Here is a 23,197-nt window from a genome sequence, read left to right as displayed (position 1 = left end):
TCCAAGCCGTGTGGTCCGTCGTGCTTCCACCAGTAAAGCTGGGTAAGGCACAGCTGAGAAGGAGCTGCGCTCCGCCTGTGCCACGCGACACCTCTAGACCCCGTGGGCTGTGCGGCGCCACCGGCCGTGGACAGGAGAGCTGGCCGCAGGGCCGGACCTGGTCGGCCAGCTGGGGTTCTGTGAGAAGTCAGACGTGTGAGCGGGCGCTAGAAATTGGAGCTCTAAACTGTCTAGAGAAATGGAAGCGGGGAGATTTTTGTTCCAGTGGAGAAAGTAAACCTGAATCACTAAAGGATAAAAGACCTGTCCTCCCAGAAGAGGAGGGCAAAGGCCCCAAAGCCGTGGCTCCACTGCGGGCCCCAGCTGGCTGTGCGGGGGGGCCGGTGAGACTTGGGGGGCCAGGCGGCAGGATGGCATCAGGAGAGCATGCGCCCGCCGCCACCCAGGGCTTCCCAAATGCAGCAGAAATGGTCAGTGTTGCTGTTTGTTCTCTGCTAGGGTCTGACTGGGGTGTGGACCTCGAAGAATCGAAACCAAATCCTGAGCCTCAAGCCTTGTCTCCACGCTCCCTGCCCGGCCCCCCACCCCTGCCTCCTTCCAAACCCCAAGCATCCAAGACAACTTTCCTGACTCGGTTCCCACTCCTTGCTTACTGCCCTTGACCCAAAATTTAGATGTGGCTCTTTTGACTCTAAAGCTCTGGCCTTTCCTTAGACCGTCTGCGAGGGCGAGGCAGGGACCGGGCCAGGCTGCCACGGGTGTGGAGGCCTCCTTCATGTGAGGCCACTCACTGACTCGATCGCATCTGAGTTCTCGGGGCAGGAAATGAGCATTGAGAGGCTGAAGGGAGGCTGGTCCAGGCCCCAGTTCATGAGCAGCAGGGCTGGGGCCTGAAACTGGTTGGAGGCCACGTCTGCGGTGTTTCTCTGTCCGTGGGCCATGTCAGGATAAATATGACAGCAGAGGCTGTAAAGAGGCTTTTTTTTTTTTTTTTTTTTTTGGGGGTGAGAGACCCTTGGGGACACCTAGTGAAATACGCAGACTCCCTCCCTGAAGATGACACAACTGGAACAGGAGATTTTGTCAGGGTCGCAGGTGCCTGGGGGGGTCCCCCAGTGAGCTGGGGCTCCCCAGGCAAGGAACTGGGGCAGGCAGGAGGTGAGGCGCAGGGGGCCCCATCGGGCCCATCGGCCCTGTCATGCGTCAGCAGCCTCTTAAAAGGACGCTAACAGCAAGGCTGGATGGTCAGACAGATGAAGAGAGCTTACTGTTTTCCACATGCCCCGCATGATGTTAAAGGTTTTGCGCAGATTATCTCGCTTTATCGTCCTAACAACGTGGCAGCTGTCATTATTTCCTATTTCTCCAGTCGAGGAAGGGAGACAACGAGGTAAACCAAGGCGCCTGATGTCACAGAGCTTGGCCTTGGAGCTCCTGTCGCTAAGGCTGCCCCTGGTGGCTCTGGAAAGGGGAGCTGGGCCTGGAGAAGGGGGCTGCCAGTGGGCCTGGCCGTGGGTGCTTGATGCCCCCCGTGATCGGTGTAGCAACTTCCTCTTGGAAGCTCCTTTGTTTTCTTGGCCATGACCTTGCTCACACTGAATCCCACAGGTCTCTGGAGTGTGGCTGAACTCTGGGAACCCCTGGCCCACCTACTTCAACAAAAATTGGCGGCTCCCAGAATCCCCTGAGGAAAGGGCCCCTTTCTGAATTTTTTTTTTTTTTTTTAAAGAACTTGGTAGGCAGAATAGTCACAGGTAGAAAGCTGTGCTAGAGCCTTGTCTTCTTAAGTCTAGAAAAGATGAGGCTGGTAGGCAAATCAGGGAATCGTATCCTCGATTGTACTGCATTGGGCATCTTTGGGCTCCTGTGGGGCTCTCCCCAAGCTGGAAGCCCAGAACTCTTGTAATGCAGTTTGGGGGTACATGGGACAGGAACCCAGTGCAAAGTACGGCAGGTAGAAAGGGTATTCGAATGGAAGGAGGCTCGCAGAATCCCAGAAGGTCACAAGCCGGACCACCAAGTGGCACGAAAGACAGGCCTGGAGCTGGACTCAGAGGCGAGGGGGTCCCGGGGCCAGAACGAAGCCAGAACAACGGCGTGCTCGCCACTGTTTCTCTCCGTCGCATTTTTCTCCCTCACACCCCGGAATGAATGGGGAGGCGGCCGTGGCCGCAGCAGGTGCACAGGGACAGCCCTGTGGCTTCAGGAGAAGGCTCTGGGGGATCAGCTGTTGGCTCTGGTTCGCCGGCAGAAGGGGTGGCCCGGCTGGGACAGGACGGCCTGACGACACCGGCGCCCTGCCCCCCTCCCGGCCCGTCCGGCCCCCGACCCGGGACACAGCCGGGGGCTGCTGGCCAGCCGGGCTCTCCCTCCCTCCCTGCACGGGGCTGGACGGAGCTGCGGCCAGACGACGGGGTGGGGGTGGGGGGACCAGGGCAGCGTGGGGCCCGCTCTTCGGCTCGCTGAGGGGGCCCGCCGCCCACAGCGTCCTCGGGGAGCTGCGCCGGAGCTGAGCGCTGAGGGCAAGGCCTCCGCGGGCGTCCGCGCTTCCACAGCCCGTGGTGGCCGCTGGTGACCCTTCCCCACGAAACTAACCTCGTTCCGTCCCCGGAGGAAAGCGAGCTCTTCAACATACTCGATCCCGTCCCCTCCCTCGCACGTGCCCTGGCGACCCTCCCGGCTTTCACGGTGAGGCAGCTTGCCCTCCGCAGACGCCCGCCAGCCCTGAGCACGTGACGGGGATTTAGAAAGGCGCCGACGGTGACGGGGAGGAGTCGCGGGCGGGACAGGCTAGCACCCCGGTGCGGACAGCGCGACGCCGCTGCCTCCAGCCCGGCCCTGCTCATCCTCGGCGGGCTCGCGTCGTCGCGGACGCATCTCCGCCGAACCACCCGAACAGCGGAGTGCGGGACCTTCGTCACCCTCTGTCTTCGTTCCTGGGCACGGCCTCTTTTCTAGACAGACCGAACTGCTTCAGACAGCCTCCCCCAGCTCTGAGCACCTGCGTCCCCCGGCCCTGAGCCCCGCAAGCGCTGAGCTCCTCGCTCAGAGACACAGTAGCTCTAACCCTCACACGTCCCGTCCCGCCCGTGTTCCTTCAGAATCCTGCATGTGCCGACTGTCAGCACTGCTGGCTTCGTGTGCGGGGCCGTAAACTGGGCCACGAGGAGAAAAGCGAAGCTGTTAATCACCCAGATCCTTTCTCTCCTTTAACACAGTCTTTGTTTAAACAATATAGCACAACACTTAAAAATTTGTTTTAAATTTTTTTTTTTTTTTTTTACTAAGGCACATGACGTTTAGAAATACTGAGGTACAAAATGCAAATTTCTGCATAAGACTTTTAAAATAATCATTTTGGAAAATGAAGGTGAACATCATCTTCCAGAATATTCAGCTTTTAGCTTGTTTTTTCTTTTGGACCAGTTCAACCAGCAACTTGTATCTAGCGATACAGTCTTCCTGTGGGAAGAGAGAGAGAGAGGTGAGACGTTATTTCCACAGGTCAGTGGGCGTCGTGGGCTGAGCCCGCTGCGGCCTGCCGGCGGCCCCTGCGTCAGTGCGGCCCTGGCGTCTGCTCGCCGGCACCGAGCTGCGTGCGACTGGCTGGCTGGGTCCGGCTGCTCACCGGCGGGCCAGGCCACGCAGGCGCCAGGAGAAGGGCGCCTGCCCGGGGTGGGGTGTGAGCGACCGCGCAGAGGGGCCCCGGGCCGCTGTGTGTGAGGTGCACCATTGTTACCATGATTGTGATTTCCACTTGCTCATGATAATGATCCTTCTTAATATTTCACTGTATCATCACATGGCCCTTCAGAGGAACCAAAAAACTTGAGGCCAGGCATTTATCATTCTCATTTGGGTTTGCCTCTCCTTAAGGGGCGGCTGGGACCTTCCTATGGTGGCCCCGTTACCCTCCTAGGACCACGGCAGGGAGGGTGCCAGACTCTTCCTCCTGCTCTCCCGGCCCCACCCAGATCCTCTGGCCTGTCGCTGCAGAGCTACCGGCTTCAGATCCCAGCTGCCTGTAGCTGTCAAGGGGTGAGGATCCGGGGCCTACGCAGAGCTGGGGTGATGCTGGGGAGGGGCCTCGTTACTCTCCTGTTTGTCACAAGGTATTTTCCAGAATCCGTTTCTGTTTCTGTTCACCTCAGTGGCACTGGCAGCCTTCACTAACTTGAGGTCTTCAGTGAAACAATTTCTGCTCCGTGGCAGATGCTTTTATCAGCCATGGACAGAGCGTGGATGTTATTTTCTTCCTATGATTCTAGCTTAGGAGTGGTACGAGGGCTTCTTCTCCTAGTGCCTTTTCTGGTTCCCCAGAGACTACTTGTATAGGGTCTTTGGAAATATCAGCCTTTTCCTCTAGCTCTGCTGCCCACTGGTGCAGCCTGGTGCATGACACCAGTGCAGCCCCAACATTTCCCCGGAGGACAGCCCGACCCGAGCTCCAGCAGCAGGCCTGCCCCTGAGTCCGACCGGGAATGCGCCTCAGGCAAACACTCTTCCTTCAGGCCCAGCGTTCCCAGTGGCTTGCAGGCCACTTACAGGGAGTCACTCCGCAGCAGGCGAGCCAGCAGGCCACCTCTCCTGGAACTGGTTCTAATGTCAAGGCTTAAGGGGAACACTTGCAGGACAATAAAAGTGCTGCTTATTTCTGGTTCAAACAGGAGGGTTTCCAAACCCTGAGGCAATGGGTTTCTGAATATTCTATCCTTAGGAATCCGCAGTTCCAGCTCCTTCATTTTAAGCCAATGGCAATTCATCACACATGTAGATGCCTGTGTCCTGACAGATGCTAGAGAAATTCAGGGAAAATAATTACTTCTGGCAAACCAGTTGGAGAGGCTGGGAGAATCTGTGTTTCTCAAATAGATCAACTGCTAATGGTTTATTTTTCTCCCCGGGAATTCTCAACTTCATCATTTTCAAGTAGGTGATAGATAACTAGACCTGTACACACGGGGACATTCATGGCCACGAGCTAGATTTTCCAACATAGAATTTCAATTAAAAAAAAAATAAGAATGTAAATGAACATCAATGTGCCCAGAGGCTACTGAGTGATAGAGGCACAGAAGGCAGAGGAGACTGGTTCTTTTGATTTCTCAGAGTTCCTGGTGCCTCAGACTGAGAGGAGGGCGACAAGGAAAGAAACCCAGGAGACAGTGTGCCTTTCAGGAAAGGCCTGAACGAGAAGGGTCACACCAAGAGCTCCACAGCCCCGAACTGGCAGACAGTAGGCAAAGACTGGGGTGAGGCTGGCTCTCCCGGGGGCACCCCACCCGCCCACCTGTCTGAGGTTTTGTTTGAAAACTGTCTGCAGGTGTATTTAAGCAGATCCTAAGAGCTGTAAACAGGGAAAAGAGTTAAGTATAAACGGTCAGGGCTCCAGGGTGGGCTGAATCCTATGTCATCCTTGCCCGGACCCACACCCCTGCCTCCAGAGTCTCAGGTCAGCCCAGGGTGGCTGCGGAGTCCAGAGTGACGTGCACTGCAGGCCCGATGACCACGACGCCACGGTCACCTACCACACATACGCTCTCGGGTGAAGGCTCGCATTGCAGAGCGAGAGGGAAACACCTCCCGACTCTGGTTACAGGGAGCCTCTACCCGCGAGGGAGGGCCTGCCGGCCTGCCACAGCCACCCCCGCTCCATGGCGGAGGGTGAGGGTGTGGCCCAGCCATCCTGTGCTGCTTTCAAACTGCCAGACTGGGGCGAATGCTCCAGAAGGTTGGCACACTTGCTGTGAGTGAAATTTATGTTCTCTACATGGAATTTTCCCTGAGAAAAACCAACTGATCTGTAGAATGGTTACCTTAGGATCTTGACCTCATTTATACACGCTAATCAATCCGGGGCACAGATTCACCATGCTGTCAGGAGAACTACACTGGAAGACCACTGGTAGATAAGATCGCATGGGCAGCTGGAGGTACGAGGGTAAGAATAAGGTGCAGAATGACGGGAAGCTGGCTGCAGCCACGTCAGTGGTGTTCTGAAACCAGTGCAGAGGCCTCTTTCTTCCCCCACCTCACCCACCTTACTCTTAGATGGGACACATTTGGCTATTTTGTCCCAGCGGTCAGAGGATCCCTTTGGGTACTGCTGTAATGCTAATTCCAGAAGTTTCTGTTGACTCTGAGTCCATGGCTCCTCAGCAGCACGAGTTCTGTCTTTCTTCTGGCTCTCCTCATCACTGGATTCCTTTTGTTCTGATATATCAAAGTCCTTCTGCCTCTTCCCTCTGAACTTCTCCTCTGGCTCCACCTTTGCTGTGGCCTCAGGCGGCTTGGCTGGCCTTCGCCTCCGTGGCCGGCTCCCCGGGACCACTGCCTCCTGCTCCTCATCGTCCTCCTCCTGCTCGTCCTCCTCGTCGTCCTCCCCGGGCTGCTTTGCGTCTTCTCGCTGGGTGATGATGTCATCTGGCAAGGCCGTGGTGGCCTTGGTGGGCCTGGAATTCTGAGCTGTGGATTTGAGTTCAGAGAGTCTGACCATTCCTGTGAGGAAGGACATATCACACAGACGGAAAGGTGGGTCAGGTCAGGTGACAAGAGTAACAGCACTGCCCCCAGCACAGCAGACAGGGTGGTAAGGCCTTCTGCGTATATTATTTTACTTAATTTCCACACTATTCTAGAAAGATAGGTATCATTGTCCTAATCTACAGATGACCAAAATCAGACTCAGAAAGCAGCAGAGGTGGGATTTGAACCCAGTTCTGCCTGGACCAAGTTTCTGTCCTTTCCAACACTTTGAGGGACAGTGGGTTATGTACAGAGTCAGGGTGTGACCAAAGAATGCAAAGAGCTCTTTGAGAAGGAATAACCTGCCACTTTTTAGGTAAGGAAGGATGTCCTTGACCATCCAGAATTGTTATTAATTCCATTAGCAAAGCTAAAATGAATTTGTCAAGCCTTGTGCTGTGCTCACAACTGCAGGTGAGCCACCGACTCTGTGGGACCCGCTCTCCGCCCAAAGCTGCTCCTGGTGCTGCTGTGCCGCCATGTTGGACAGTAAAGGGCAAACAGACTGTCTCCCAGCCACGGTGGCATCTCAGAGCTACTACAGAATGTTCAACTACATAGCTCTTATTCTTTTCACACTTTTTACTGCCCCCCTGCCAATGCTCTAGTAAGATCCGCATCTGTGCAACAGTCTACACCGCACCGTGTTTTCAAGAATACATTTTTAGAGAGTGTCTTGGAGGCAGGCTTCTTTCCCATAGCCTCTCATTGCCTGTTTCAGCCTCTGTGCCAACAAATAACTGTGTCAGTGGAAAAGGAATCTAGAAATGCCCTCTTTCCTGAAGCTTGCAGAGCCCTGGGGATGACTTTCTGGGTTTGCTCACCTGCATTGCTCTCTTTGGGACCTGTATTTAAGTGAAGTTGGAAGGTGTTAGGAAGTACTTTCTTCCAGGATCCAAGCAAACAGCACAGAGACTCTAGCAAAATTCCAGGCTGGAGGAAACATACTTTGAGAAACATAGATTCCTGGGAAAGCTGCTTGTCTATTCTGAGAGGCTGTCCTGTGTGGATGGTGGTGACGAGGTGGACAGTGTGGGGAAAGCACACAGTGCATGTGTGGGGTGTGCAGAGTGGCTTTCCCCTGTATGCCCCCGCCACCCAAAGTAGCCATGTACAAGGCTTTTATAGTTTTTTAAACTTATTAAATCCATCTTAGCCCCCAGTGTGTGTGTGTGGGGGGGGGGGGCTGGATTGTTTTGTTGGTGCCTCTGATTTGACCCCATTTAGGGATATGACCAGTAGAGTTCATTGGCCAAAACCACTAAACCTGTATTTATACTCTAAATACACTGTATTTAGAGTAGTTATTATAAAAGGGGATTTACTTTGAAGAAATCGCTTTAGATTAGTGGGATGAAGTAGGAGCTAACTCACCTGGGGAGCAGGTAACTGAATCCTTCAGTTGCTTGGCTTTGGTTGTCACCTGTACCAAAGTATAAAAGCAAAGAAAACCTTACTTTCCATATGTCTCTTGTAGGTCAAATCACCTATTTCACATAAGGTCCATGTGAATGAAATGGGTTTATGGAATCTTAGGCCTGGAAGGACCCTCAGTCATCCATCCACTCATTTAGCCAACAAGGAAATTGAAGCCCAGAAAGATTAAATGGCTGGGTCCAAAATAGCCATGTGATCGGTAGCAGAGTCAGAACAGGAACTTGATCACCTGAAACTTCTAGTTCAACACCGGTTGCACTATACTAGGCTGCTTTTCAAAATATACTATACAAACAAGTCATGTTTCTTAGTTAGGATTTGCTGACAGAATATCTTTCTTCATCGGAGAATGTTATGCCAATGAGTATTATAAACAGTACTCCTAACTAATGTTAGAACATAAACATCTGTCTTTTCTTTGCACTCAGGAAACCACAAGAACGTAGAAGACAGACACTAGAGGCAGAATCTCTTGGTGGAGTAGGGCAGTTAGACCCAAGACCCATGGGACCTTTACATACATGAGTGTGGAGCCACAGAAATAATTTTGTTCAGTGGCAATTATTTCTTTTTTCTCTATACAAATGGCATCACATCTTCTGTCTCATTCTATACCTTGCTTTTTTCATTTAACAATGTCTTGAAGATCTACATATGGATTTCCTTTAATTAAATTGAGATAAAATCTACATACAGTTAAATGTACAGATTTTTAATGTACAATGCAATCAATTTTAACCAAAAAAAGGACCTATGTAACCATCCTAATTCTAATCAAATTATAGAATATTCCTATTATCCCAGAAAGTTCTCTTGTGCCCCTAATTTAATCTCTACTCTCCCACTGACAACCACTGTTCTGACTTCTGTTATACATATTTTAAAATAAAGGGTCATAATTAATTCAAAAAAATTAAATATAGTTAATCGCTCAATGAATTTATCAATTAAGCCATCCTTTCCCTACTTATTTGAAATGGTGACTTTATGAAATGTTCCACTGTATACACGCACTGTTTTTCTATACTTCATATTCTATCCCATTAATGCATGCATATTCTTGAGCCAATGTTTCACTGCTTTAATGAAATTTGAAAGTAAAACCTCAGAAAGCATGATCGTTAAGAACTCAAGGAGACTTATCTTGGTCCCACCTCTTATTAGCTGGGTAACCTTGAGCAATTTCTAATCCTTTCTCTGTGTCATGCATTACCCTCTGTAATATGTGGATAATACTAGTAATACCATTTGCCTATTAGGTTCTAAATTTGAAATAAGCTCTTAGCATGATACCGAGCAGATATGAAAGGCTCAGTAAATACTACCTATTATAGTTGACATGGATCATTTGTTTTTCATTCATACAAAGGACAGAATTAGAGAAAATATTTAAAGCTGCTTAGAAACACTCTTCAATTTTATTCCCCACCTTCCTCATTCTTTCCAGATGACCTTGTTTCTTATTTATTGTAAGAAAAAAGGAAGTTCTCCAACATGAGCCTCCTTGCATTCCAACTTTCCCGTCTCAATTGCATCACCATATATCATTCTTATCTTTTATCCCAATTCAAAGAAAGAAATTATCTTCCTTCCTCTTGAATTTTCACAGAACTATGCTCCACCTATGAATTTGCTTTGCTTTCATCTTCAGCTTCTTCCTGTCCATCAGATATGTCCCATAATTCTTCCCACTGAGCTCAAGTGGCCTGCATTCTAAAAGATGATCTTCCTTTAAGCTGTCTTTTCTACTCCACTTGGCTTTCTCTTTATCCAAATGTTCCTTCACTGCCTACTGCCCCCCAACCCCAAATATAATGCTCCCCACCACTCTGTCTTGCCATTCATGTGTCCTTTCCATTTTCTCCTTTGGTATCTCATACCACTGTTCAATATTACTTTAGAAAAGGAATGCTTAACCTGTACCTCTGGCCCTGACCTCTACCTGGGAACAGCAGTGTCACAGAAATTGACCATATAGCAACAACGGATCATCAGATCGAAAAGGACTTCATCTATGTAACAATAAGCTTTCTTTGTCCCGAGCATTGTTCTAAGATACCTGTCTGTACACATACTCCCCACAGCAGTCATATTAGGTAGGTATACAATTATTATCCCCATTTTACAGACTCTGAGGCCCAGGGGGCATATATAACATGTCCAAGATTAAAAGGCTAATGAGTAGCTGAGCCCAGGCAAGTTGGGTTCTAAAATCTTTGCTCTCAATCACTATAATATACCGCCTTTGGAATCCAAATCTCTTATTTTATAGATGAAGAAATGGGCCGTCTTCTCTTTTTGCTATGCTACATGGCTCCTCTCTTTAGCTGCCACTAAATCTCTTATTTAGAGGTCTCCTAGTTCCTCAAACTAAACTCATCAACTTCTCTGCTTTCACTTCCTTTTCTTGATAGTGCTATCTATCATCCCAGTCACTTAGGCTCACAACCTAACAGTCAGGTTCTGGACTTTTCTCTTGCTCCCCAGCCAGCTGCCACAAGCTCTGCAATGTCAACCCCATCTGTTCCCTTCTCTCAGAGTGTCACCTCCCGTGTTAGTTCTTCATTCTCACTTGACTGAACCACTAGAACAGTCGTCTAACTGGACTCCTACTTACTAATAATTTTTATAGAGTAACACCCTTAAGACAGAGTTCTGATCAGATTCCTTTCATGGCTCATCACTGATTGTACACTGTTTAATTCTTTTTTAAAAAAAGATTTAAGAGAGAGGGAGCACACAAGTGGGGTGGGGGGAGGGGCAGAGGGAGAGGGAGGAACAGACTCCCTGCTCAGCAGGGATTCCCAACATGGGGCTCAATCCTAGGACCCTGAGATCGTGACCTGGGCTGAAGGCAAACGCTTGACCGACTGAGCCACCCAGGCGCCCCTTAATTCTTAACCTGACACGCAAGGAGACCCACAATTTGATCTATTCTCTTTCTTGTAGATGGCTTTTCTTTGAGCAGAACTGAATAATTAACGCTTCCCCAGATAGTCAGAAATTCCCTACCCTGTACTTTTGCTTATCGTTAACATTGCCTGAAATGATTTTCCTCTTAACAAACCTCTTAAATATCTGTCTAGAGCCAAACCATCCTTCAAGGTACTCTCAAGTGTGACTTTCTTCTCGACGACTTCCTTGATGTTCACTACCAGGGTTTACCAATTCTGGTGACAATCCTCTTCTCTCCCAATTTCTTTTGTGTTTTCTAAGATTTAGTTTTTTTATATTACCATACAATAAAATTATCTTTTTCTTTTTTGTCACATAGTTCTATGAATTTTAACTCCCTTAGAGATTCAACTACCACCACATATAGGATGTGAAATAGTTTTTTTTTTTTTAATTGCATCTCATTTTCTTGTTTAATAATTATTTTGGAGATTTTTGCAGAGTAGTACACAAAGATCTCCCTTGTTTTTTTTTTTTTTAAAAATAGCTGAACTGAGGGTCATCTGAATGGCTCAGTTGGTTAAGCGTCTGCCTTTGGCTCAGGTCATGATCCCTGAGTCCTGGGATCGAGCCCGTGTCAGGATCCCTGCTCAGCAGGGAGTCTGCTTCTCCCTCTCCCTCTGCACCCTCCCCACTCATGCTCTCTCTCGCTCACTCTCCCCCAAATAATTAAATAAAATCTTAAAAAAATAGCTTAACTGAAATATATTCATATACCATCCAATTCACCCACTTAAAATGTAAATTCAGTGGTTTTTAGTACACTGTTATGTACAACCATCATCATGGCCAACTTTAGAACATTTTCATCACTTCAAAAAGAAACCTTATACCCTTTAGCTATCATCCTCCCCATCCCATCCCATTCCTCACCAAGCAATCATGAATCTATCTTCTGTCTCTATAGATTTTCCTGTTCTGGACTTTCATATGAGTGGAAACATATAAAATATGGATTTTTGTGGCTGGCTTCTTTCCCTTAGGGTAATGGTTTCCAGGTTCATCCCAGTTGTGGTATATATCAGTACTTCATTCCTTTTTGCTTAATAATATTCCACTGTATGAATGTACCTCATTTTGTTTATCCATTCATCAGCTGATAATCATTTGTGTTGTTTCAATTTTTTGGCTATTGAGGATAATGCTGTTATAAACATTTGTGTATAAGTTTTTGTTTGGGCAAAATGTTTTCATTTATCTTGGGTAGATACCTAGGAGTGGAATTGCAGAGACATATGGTAATTCTATATTTAACTTTTTGAGGAACTGCCATACTGTTTTCCAATATGGCTGCACCATCTTATATTTACACCAGCAGTGAGTGTATGAGGCTTCTGATTTCTCTACATCTTGGCAAACATTTGTTACGGAATAAAAGTTTGTTATCAAACTTTTTGATTCTAGCCATCTTAGTGGGTGTGAAGTAGTATCTTGTGGTTTTGATTTGCATTTCCCTAGAGACTAATGATATTGAGCATTTTTTCCATGTGTTTATTGGCCATTTGTATAACTTCTTTGGAGAAATGTCTATTTAGATCCTTTCTCCATTTTTTATTTGGGTGGTTTCTTCTATTATTGAGTTGTAAGAGCTCTTTATGTATTTTGGATATAAGCCCTTTATCAGATAAATGATTTGCAAATATTTCCCCCATTCTGTGGGTTGTCTTTTCACTTTAATGGTGTCCTGTGAAGCATGGAAATTTTTAAATCTGATGAGGTTCAATTGATCTAATTATAGTTTTAGCTCTCACACTTAGGGGAATATTGCCATCGTGATAATTAAGACATCTGATCCATGAACAGGGGATATTTTTCCATTTATTTTGATCTTCAATTTCTTTCAACAATGTTTTATAGTAGTTTTCAGAGTTTAAGTTTGTACTTTTGTTAAGCTAATTCCTAAGTATTTTATTCTTTTTGATGCTATTATAAATGAGATTATTTTCTGAATTTAATTTTCAGGTTGTTCACTGCAGTTCTATAAAAGTAAAACTGATTTTTGCATTGATATGTATCCTCCAATCTTACTGAACTCATTAGTACCAACAGTTTTTTAACTTAACTCCTTCAGATTTTGTATATATAAAACCATGTCATCTGCAAATAGAGACTGGTGACTTCTTCCTTTTCAATCTTATTTCTTTTTCTTGCCTAATTGCCTCGACTAGAACCTCTAGTACAATGTTGAAAAAAGCAGTGAGAACAGGCATCCTTGTCTTATTCCTTATCTTAGCAAGAAAACACCCCCTCTTACCCCAGTAAGCATGATGTTAACTGGGGGTTTTTAGTAGATGCTCTTTATCAGGTTGAGGCACTTCCCTTTTAGTCCTAATTTGTTGAGTATTTTTATCATTCATGGGTGCTGGATTTTGTCATATGCTTTTACTGAGAGGATCTTGTGATATTTGTTTTTTATTCTATTGATACAATGTATTTACAGTAACTGATTTTCAGATATTGAATCTGCTTTGCATTCTTGGGTTAAATCCTGCTTGATGAGGGTATAAAATTATTTTTAGAAGTTGCTAGATTCATATTGCTGTATTTTGTTGAGGATTTTTGCATTCATACTCATAAAATTATTAGTCTGTAGTTTTCTTGTCATTTTCTGGTTTGGTATAAGGATAATACTGGCTTCATAAAAGGAGTTGGGAAGAATTCACTCATGAAGCCATCTAGATCCGGGCTTTTCTTTGTAGGTGGATACTTTTTTTTTTTTTTTTTAAAGGTTTTATTTATTTATTCGACAGAGATAGAGACAGCCAGCGAGAGGGGGACACAAGCAGGGGGAGTGGGAGAGGAAGAAGCAGGCTCATAGCGGAGGAGCCTGATGTGGGGCTCGATCTCATGACGCTGGGATCACACCCTGAGCCGAAGGCAGACGCTTAACCGCTGTGCCACCCAGGCGCCCCTGTAGGTGGATTCTTTTATTACTAGTTCAATCTCTACACTTGTTATAGATCTATTTCAATTGCTAGTTCTTCTTGATTCAATTTTAGTAGTTTGTCTTTCTAGGAATTTGTCCATTTCATCTATATCTATTAGAAAAATAGATATCTAATTTCTTAGCATATATTTGTTCCTGGCATAGTATTCCTTTTACAGCCCTTTTTATTTCTATAAGGTTGGTAGTAATGTCCTTTTCCCCCCTGTTGGTCAATCTACCTAAATGTGAATTTTATTGATATTTTCAAAGCATTAGCTTTTGAGTTCACTGATTTTTCTCTATTGATTTTCTAGTCTCTATTTCATTAATTTCTGTTCTACTTGTTATTTCCTTTCCTCTGCTTGTTTTTAGTTTAGTATTCCCCCCCCCCCCAGTGCCTTAAGGTGGAAGGTTAGATTACTGATTTAGGATCTTTCTTCTTTCTTTTGTTTAAGTAGGCTCCATGCCCAGCATGAAGTCCAATATGGGGCTTGAACTCCATGACCCTGAGATTAAGACCTGAGCTAAGATCAAGTCAGTCACTCAACCACCTGAGCCACCCAGACGCCCCTCTTTTCTTTTCTTTTCTTTTCTTTTCTTTTCTTTTCCTTTTCTTTTCTTTTCTTTTCTTTCTTTTCTCTTCTCTTCTCTTTCTTTTCTTTCTTTCGGGGGGTGGGGGGTGGGGTAGGGCTCTAGTGCCGAGCTTAACTTGGGGCTTGATCCCATGACCCCGAGATCATGACCTGAGTCAGAATGAAGAGTTGGATGCTTATTAACTGAGCCACCCAAGCGCCCCCCTTCTTCTTTCTTAATAAAGGCATTTAAAGCTATAATTTTCCCTGTATGAACTGCATTAGCTGCATTACCTAAGTTTTGGTGTGTTATGTCTTCATTTCAATTCATGTTCAAGAATTTTGATTCCCCTCGTAATTTCCTTTTTGGCTTATTGGTTATTTAGGAGTCTGCTGTTTAATTTTAACATATGTGTTGATTTTCCCAGCTTTTTCCCCCATAAACTTATTTCTAACTTCATTCCTTTGGGATCAGAGCACATACTGTGTATTACTTCCATCTGTTTAAACTTTTGTTTAAAGTTCCTAGAATATGTCTCATGCATACTTGAAAAGAACATATATTCTCTTGCTGGATAAAGTGTTCTACAGATATGTTAGGTCTACTTGGTTTATTGTATTGTTCAAGTCTTCCTGTTGATCTCCTGTCTAGTTCTCACGCAACTGAAAGTGGGGTTATCGAAGCTTCCAACCATTATTATTGAATTATTTCTTTCCCTTCCTTTTTTCCTTTCTTTCAGATATTTTATTATTTTTAAGTAATCTCTACACCTAACATGGGGCTCGAACTCATGATCCTGAGATCAAGAGTTTCACGCTCTACTGACGGAGCCAGCCAGGCACCTCTTTTATCATTTATGTCAGGTTTTGTTTAATGTATTTTGGTGCTGTTGTTAGGTGCATATGTTTATAACTTATATTTTTCTGGGTTGGCCTTTTAATCCGTATAAAATGTCCCTTTTTATCTCTGGTAACTTTTTATTTTAAGTATATTTTGTCTGATATTTGTATAGCCACCCTAGCTTTCTTATGGTTGCTATTTGCATGATATTATCTTTTCCTATCCTTTTCTTTCATTTTATTTCTCTTTGAATCTAAAGGATGTCTCATGTAGACTGTATACAGATAGATCATGATTTTTTAAAAATCCTGTCTGCCAATCTCTCTTTGGATTGTTTAATCCATTTACACTTAATGTTATTATTGATATAGCTGAATGTATGCCTGTCATTTTTCCTTTTTTATCTTCTGACTCTTTTGTTCCTCTAGTCCTTTATTACTGTTTTCTTTTGTATAAGTGAATATTTTCTAGTGTAGCATTTTAATTTAATGATTTTTTTTTTACTATTCTCTTGTGTTTTTTTTTTTTTTTTTAGAAGTTCCAGGGTTTATCATATACATCTTAACTTATGAAAATCAGCCTCAGATCTATACTAGCTTAATTCCAGTGATAAAAATATACATTATTTCTATACAGCTCTATTCCTTTCCCTCCAAACTGTGGTATAATCATTATATATATTGTATTTATTCATGTTATAAATCCAACAATACATTGTCGTACTTATTACTTTATCATCTGTAGTAGTTTACTCAGCCCAATACAGCTTTGCTCCCACCTATCTCCTTTGTGCTCTTACAGGCAAATATATTATACATATATCATCTTTCTATATGTAATAGGCCAAACAAAGCATTATATATCTATTATATAATTGCTTTTTAAATGACTTAGGAGGGACAAAATAAGCATTTCTAATTGTCTTTTATAATTACCTAATTATCTTTACTAGTGCTTTTTGTTTTTTCATGTGGATTTGAATTACTGCATGGGATCACTTCCAGACTGAATGACTTCAATTTTTGTTCATCTTGAACAAATTTGGCCCTCATTTTTTGAAAAATAGTTTTGCTAGGTATAGGATTCTTGGTTGGCAGATTTTTCTTTGAGCACTCTGAATATGTTATTCCACTGCATTCTGGCCTCTATTGCTTCTGCTGAGAAGTTAGCTGTTAATCTTATTGGGTATGTGGGGGAGGGGTTCTCTTATAAATGATGAGTCATTTTTCTCTTGCTGCTTTCAAGATTTTCTCCTTATTTTTGTCTTTCAGAATTTTAATAATATGTGCCTTTTGTGGTTATCTAAGGTTTTCCTACTCAAATTCGCCAAGCTTCCTATGTATATATAGGCTAGTGTTTTCCAAAAAATTTGGGAAGTTTTTACCCATTATTCTTTGGATATTTTTTCTTTTCTGTACTTCCAGTACTCCCATTATGCGTATGTTGATGTGCTTCATGGTATCTCATATTTCTCTGAAGCTCTGTTTATTTTTATTTTTCCCCTCATTTTTCAGCTTGAATAGTCTACATGGACCTATCTTCAAGTTTGCTAATTCTTTCCTCCGTCAGTTCAAATTTACTGTGGAGTCTAGCCTCTAGTGAATTTTTAAAAATTTCAGTTTTTATACAACTCCAGAATTACCACTTGTTTCTTTTTCAAAATAATTTCTATCTCTTTCTTGATATTTCTGTATGACGTAACACTCTTGTCATACCTTCCTTTGTTTCTTTAATCATGCTTTCCTTTCCTTTAGTTCTGTAAACATATTTATATTGGCTACTTTGAACTCTTTTTCTGTTAAATCTACATCTGGTCATTCTCATGGGCAGTTTCTGTTGCCTTCTGTTTTCATGGTTTCTTGGTTCTTTCCATGGCTCATTATTTTTTTCTAAAGTTTATTATTATCTTTTTAGTAATCTCTACATCCAATTTGGGGCCCAAACTCATGACTTGAGATCAAGAGTCACATGCTGTTTTGACTGAGCCAGCCAGGTGTCCCCAAGGCTCATTATTTATAATATTCTAAAGTGGCGGCACTTCTGGTTACTGATTTCCCTTTCCTGTCCCCCCAATACTCACACCCCATCACACTTACTGTTACTTGCATGTTTGTTCAGTGGATGGCTCCATTATTTTAGTGAAGTCTATGTGCCTCTGTCCCCTACAATGTTAAGCCTCTGATGTTGCTCCTCAGAGATGTGCAGGTATGGATAGGCCTAGTAATTTTGGATGATAGTGGTATTTGCAGGACTCCCTTCCTCTCTTTATCTGACCACACTGAATGCTAAGCACCAGTAATTGCTGACAGATGCTCTACTGTTTGTAAAATGCCCTCGGGCATAAATTGCTCAACAAACAAGTCAAATCAAATTGTGGCTCCTTTGAAGGAAAGTTTCTGAGGTCAGTGTTTGATATTTGTTTTGACTTCAGGAGGGCTCCTTCCAGAGAAGGTATTGGTGAATTGGTTTGAGAATACCTGGTTAGTTACTCCTTGTACTGACAGAGAATTCTGAATACAGTATTTATCAAAATCTGGTCTACCATACAAAACAAATAGCTGCTATAATCTGAATCCTTAGATCTTCAGCATCAAACAATGAAACTAATGGGACGTCACCACAGTCATCTTTGAACCACACTTTCCTCCCACTTAAAAGGCAACGTAGAACTTACTAGAAAAAAGCAAAGCACAACTGGTTAATTTTCCAATTCTATGTGGTAAAGTAATTCTTTTAATATTCTGGCCTCTTTGTCAACTTATTTCCTGGTGTCATAAAATAGTTGTATCACAATGAGAACTGCAAAGGATCCTTTTTTCTTGAGAATTTCTCTTCTTTTCATTTGTTTTTTATCTCAGGAGAAAGGATGTATATGGCAATAATCACAAAATATTTGTTTTGGGGGCAAGTTTGTCATCCCCAGCATATTATTTATGATTCTAAGCAGACAAAGATATTTCTAAACAAGTGATGGTCTAATATAAGGCTTAATGGCCAGGGTGCCTTGAGTATGATAGCATGTCACTTCAGGAAATGAAAATCATCTTTCAGTGAATATGGTCATCGCCAAATCCAATTTTTTCCTATGGATCTAGATGACTTCAATTACATGGATGTCCATTTTTTTGTTTTTGTTTTGTTTTTTAGATATAGTTGACAAAATTGTAATAAAACTGTAAGATATTTAATGTGCACAACATGATAATTTTATATTTATACGCACTGAAAGAATTCCCCCTACTGAGCTAATTAACATTTTTATCACCTCATACATTTATCCCCCCCCCCCCCACTTTGGTGAGAACATTTAAGTTCCACTCTCTTAGCAAATTTTAATTATATACCCCAGTGCTATGAACTATAGTCACCATGTTATACATTAGATTCTCAGACCTTATTCAGCTTATAACTGAAAGTTTGTATCCTTTTACCAAGCTCTCCCTGTTTTCCCTACCCTCCAGCCCCTGGCAACTACTTTTCTATGATTTGTTCCTATGAGTTTGACTTTTTTCCCCCCCTAATAGTATTTTTTTTTAAAAATTAGTTTCAGAGGTAGAATTTAGTGATTCATCAGTTGCATATAACACCTAGTGCTCATTAAGTGCCTTCCTTAATGCCCATCACCCAATTATCCCCTCCCCCCCACCCACCTCCCCTCCAGGAACCCTCAGTTTATTTCCTAGAGTTCAGTGTCTCTTATGGTTTGCTTCCCTCTCAACTCTCATTTTATTTTTTCTTTCCTTCCCCTATGTTCACCTGGTTTGTTTCTTAAATTCCACATATGAATGAAATCATATGGTATTTGTCTTTCTCTGACTTATTTCATTTAGCATAATACCCTCTAGTTCCATCCACGTCATTGCAAATGGCAAGATTTCATTATTTTTGATGGCTGAGTAATATTCCACTGTGTGTGTGTGTGTGTGTGTGTGTGTGTGTGTGCGCGCGCACGCGCTTGCGCGCACACCACATCTTCTTTATCCATTCATCTGTTGACGGACATATGGGCTCTTTCTATATTTTGGCTATTGTGGAATCGCTGCTATAAACCTAGGGGTGCATGTGCACCAATCACTATGTTTGTATCCTTTGGATAAATACCTAGTAGGGCAATTGCTGGGTCCTATAGTAGCTCTATGTTTAACTTTTTGAGGAACTTCTATACTATGCTGTCTTCCATAGAGGCTGTACTAGTTTACATTCTCACCAATAGTGTACAACTGTTTGCTTTTCTCCACATCTTCACCGGCATGTCTTGTCTTTTTGATAATAGCCATCCTAACAGGTGTGATGTCTCATTGTGGTTTTGATTTATATTTCCTTGATGATTAGTGTATTGAGCACCTTTTCATATACCTGTTAGCCATTTATATATCTTCTTTGAAAAAACATCTAGTTCTTTTGCCCAGTTTTTAGTTGCATTTTCTTTCTTTTTTTGCTATTGCATTGTAGCAGTTCCTTATATAAATATTAACTCATTATTGGATATGTGGTTTGCAAATATTTTCTCCTATTCCATAGGTTTCCTTTTTATGTTGTTGATGGTTTCCTTGCTGTGCAGAAGCTTTTTAGTTTGATGTAGTCCCACTTGTTTACTTTTGCTTTTGTTGCTTTTGCTTTTGGTGTTAAATCCAAAAAATCATCACTAAGATTGATGTCAAGGGGCTTACCCTCTTTGTTTTCTTTTAGGAGTTTTATGGTTTCAGGTCTTATGTTAAAGTCCTTAATCCATTTTGAGTTAATTTTTGTGTAGGAATCCAATTTCATTCTTTTGCATGTGCTGTTCAGTTTACCCAGCACCATTTATTGAAGGGACTGTTCTCTCCCCATTGTATATTCTTTGTCAAAGATTAGTTGACCTTATATGTGTGGGTTTATTTGTGGACTCTATTCTGTTCTATTGATTGGCGTGTATGTTTTTATGCTTGTACCATACTGTTTTGATTACTACAGCTTTATAATAAAGTTTGATATTGAAAGTGTGATGTGTCTAGCTTTGCTCTTCTTAAGATTATTTTGGCTATTGGTGTTCTTTTGGGGTTTCATACAAATTTTGGGATTGTTTTATTTCTGTGAAAAACGCCATGGGAATTGACTGGGATTATACTGGATCTGTAGATTGCTTTGGGTAGTATGGACATTTTAATAACAGTCTTCCAATCCATGAGTACAGAACATCTTTCATGTTTTATAGTTTTTAGCATGCAGGTCTTTCATCTTCCTGGTTAAATTTATTCCTAGTGTTTTATTTTTTGGATGCTATTGTAGATGTAATTGTTTTAATATCTTCTTCTGATATTATGTTGTTTGTATATAGATATGCAACTGAATTTTGTATATTGATTTTGTATCCTGCAACTTTACTGAAATAGTTTCTTAGTTCTAACAGGTTGGTTTTTTTTGTTTTTTGTTTTTTTGGTGGAGTCCTTGGGGTTTTCTATATATAATATCATGTCATCTGTAAACAGAGATGACACTGGAGGTGACATGGTTATCACCAAATCTATTTCTCTCCTTTAGATCTAGATGACTTCAATAACATGTGCCAATTTAGTCTTGAATGTTTAGTCTTATTATTCTCACATATTCCATAATGAAGATTTCACTTACTCATTCTGCTTTTATATCATCTGCAATTGTAGAAGATATGGTCTCTGACTTAAAGGCAGGTTGTGTCAAGCTATATTCAAGACTTTTTTCTAGCTGTCTCTTGGGAGAAGACATATATTTCTATGTAGGTCTCACACAGATGAGGCTTCTCTTCTTCCTCAGTATCTGAACAAATAATATTGTGGGCTACTGTCTAAGGTAGGCGTGTGGATAACAGTCTTGCTATATGTGTTTTAACAGCTATACAAATTGTAGAGTTGTAGGAAAATTTGTTTTATCATCTTCTGATTCCAAGTAGAAAACATTTTATAATCCTTTTTCTTAATATAGGTATACCTAATTTTATCTTTAAAATTCTTATGAAATAGGGGCTCTATAATCAAATCTGGGACATATGGGATAGGGTGGAATGGACAAAAAAATCTAAAATAGTTTCATTTCTTCTAGTGAAAACACTGATGAAAATAACAGAATATTAAATTAGCAAAATGAAAATTATATTCCCTAAGGTCCAATTAGGATCAGTGGAGAGTTATATGGTGGCATATTTCTACTCAATATACAGAGGAATTTTCTAATTTTCTGAGCTGTATAAAGTGTATGCTCAATTCCTGGCATCCTCAGCTAACTCAGAAAATAAATGTTGACTACTAGTGATAATCTCAAGTCCTATTTTTCAAATTCTGGCTGATTTGATGACATTTAAAGTATTACTCTAATAATAAAAATTATGTAACCAAAGTTCATTATTTTCATTCAGTAGTATTTAATTTTGGCCAACTCAATTGAGCACTCACTATGACTGAGAACTACTGTACCCTTCAAGTATAAAGGGCACTCTGTTATCTGAATATTAAATAAACCACCTGAAAAATGTTTCCAACTGGTAGAAAGCAGTGCTGTTCATTCTTATTTCTTCAATGTCTTTAAATTTTTCTATGGATTCTCTGGAGAGAAAAATACAAGAAATAATAGAGTTCATCTTAAAGGTTTAAAAGAGGGCCTTCCATTAACTTCCTGATTACCTTTACAAGTAATGCAGATGTTTTGGCTTTTAGTTGTAGGAGACCGTATATATTTTAGAAATTAATCACTTATCAGATATAAGGTTTGCAAATATTTTCTCCCACTCCATAGGTTACCTTCTCATTCTGTTGACTGTTTTCTTTGCTGTGCAGAACTTTTAAGTTTGATATGGTCCCACTTGTTTATTTTTGTTTTTATTGATTGAGCTTTTGCTGTCATATCAATGAAATCACTGCAAGACCAATGTCGTGATGCTTTCCCCTATTCCAGGAGTTTTAGTTTTAGGTCTTACATTTAACTCTTTAATCCACTTTGAGTTGACTTTGCATAGTGTAAGACATAGTGTAAGAATCCAATTTCATTCTTCTACATGTGCATATCCAGTTTTCCCAACATCATTGCTGAAGAGACTATCCTTGCCTTATTGTGTATAGTTGGCACCCTTGTTGAGGATCAGTTGACCGTATATGTGTGAATTTACTTCAGGTTCTCTATTCTGTTCCATTGTCCATTTGTCTCCTTTTTGCTAGTACCACACTGTTTTGATTACTGTAGCTTTATATTTTGAAATCAGAAAGTGTGACACCTCCAGCTTTGTTCTTCTTTCTCAAGATTGTTTTGGCTATTTGGTGTCCTTTGTAGTTCCGTACGAATTTTAGGATTGATTTTCCTACTTCTGTAAGTCAATAAAGCTTTTATAACTAAAACAAATTAAGAATGAGGTAGGCCTATATATACCGATATGAAAAATATTAAAAGTAACATATTCTGTTTCCTTAGATTTTTAAAAGTAGTGTTAAAAATCAAGGTAATTTATGTTCATAGTTAAAAAAAAAAAAAGTATACAACAAGGGCTTATGATGAAAAGCAACATACCCTACATCCAGAGTCAATAATTTCTGTTCAGAGTTCTGTTACAGTTTATACTGTACATATATTAAACAACATGCTTTAGAATATTATATCCTGAGTTCAGCCTCTTTTTCCCACCTCCTCCTAACCCTTGGTCCAAACTACCATCATCTTTTGCAAGAACTGAAATAGCATCTTACTTAGCCTGCCTCCCTGCTTGCATACTTTGCCTGCCACAGTGTCTTCTCCACAGAGCAGTCAGAACGACCCATTTAGATCTTGCACTCCTTTGCTCAGAAATTTCCAGTGCTTTAACCATCTCACTCAGAGTAAAATCCACAATCTTTATTGTGGCCAGGAAGGTTCTATATAGCCTGGTCCTCCATTGCCTCTTGCTCTCATCGTCTATAATCCCCTCCTACTTACTCTTTGTCAGCCATATTGACCTCAATG

General features: G+C 42.2%; 1 protein-coding gene across 2 annotated transcripts in view; it reads right to left on the bottom strand.

Annotated features, from left to right (window-relative positions):
* Window positions 1–3,253: 3,253 nt before the first annotated feature.
* The window catches only part of DNAJC1 (DnaJ heat shock protein family (Hsp40) member C1), a 213,759-nt gene continuing 193,815 nt past the window's right edge, over window positions 3,254–23,197 (bottom strand). For both annotated transcript variants that reach the window (XM_026478955.4, XM_026478954.4), the window contains 3 exons: window positions 7,900–7,948; window positions 6,041–6,498; window positions 3,254–3,462 (listed from right to left, as the gene is read on the bottom strand). In XM_026478955.4, coding sequence (XP_026334740.1) covers window positions 3,394–3,462; window positions 6,041–6,498; window positions 7,900–7,948 — 576 coding nt within the window. In that variant the 3' untranslated portion in view covers window positions 3,254–3,393. The remainder of the gene's footprint in view (window positions 3,463–6,040; window positions 6,499–7,899; window positions 7,949–23,197) is intronic.

Source organism: Ursus arctos, unplaced genomic scaffold, assembly GCF_023065955.2.
Source record: "Ursus arctos isolate Adak ecotype North America unplaced genomic scaffold, UrsArc2.0 scaffold_30, whole genome shotgun sequence".
Classification (NCBI taxonomy): domain Eukaryota; kingdom Metazoa; phylum Chordata; class Mammalia; order Carnivora; family Ursidae; genus Ursus; species Ursus arctos.
Note: the sequence above shows the minus strand (reverse complement) of the source record. Positions and strands in the feature narration are given on the sequence as shown.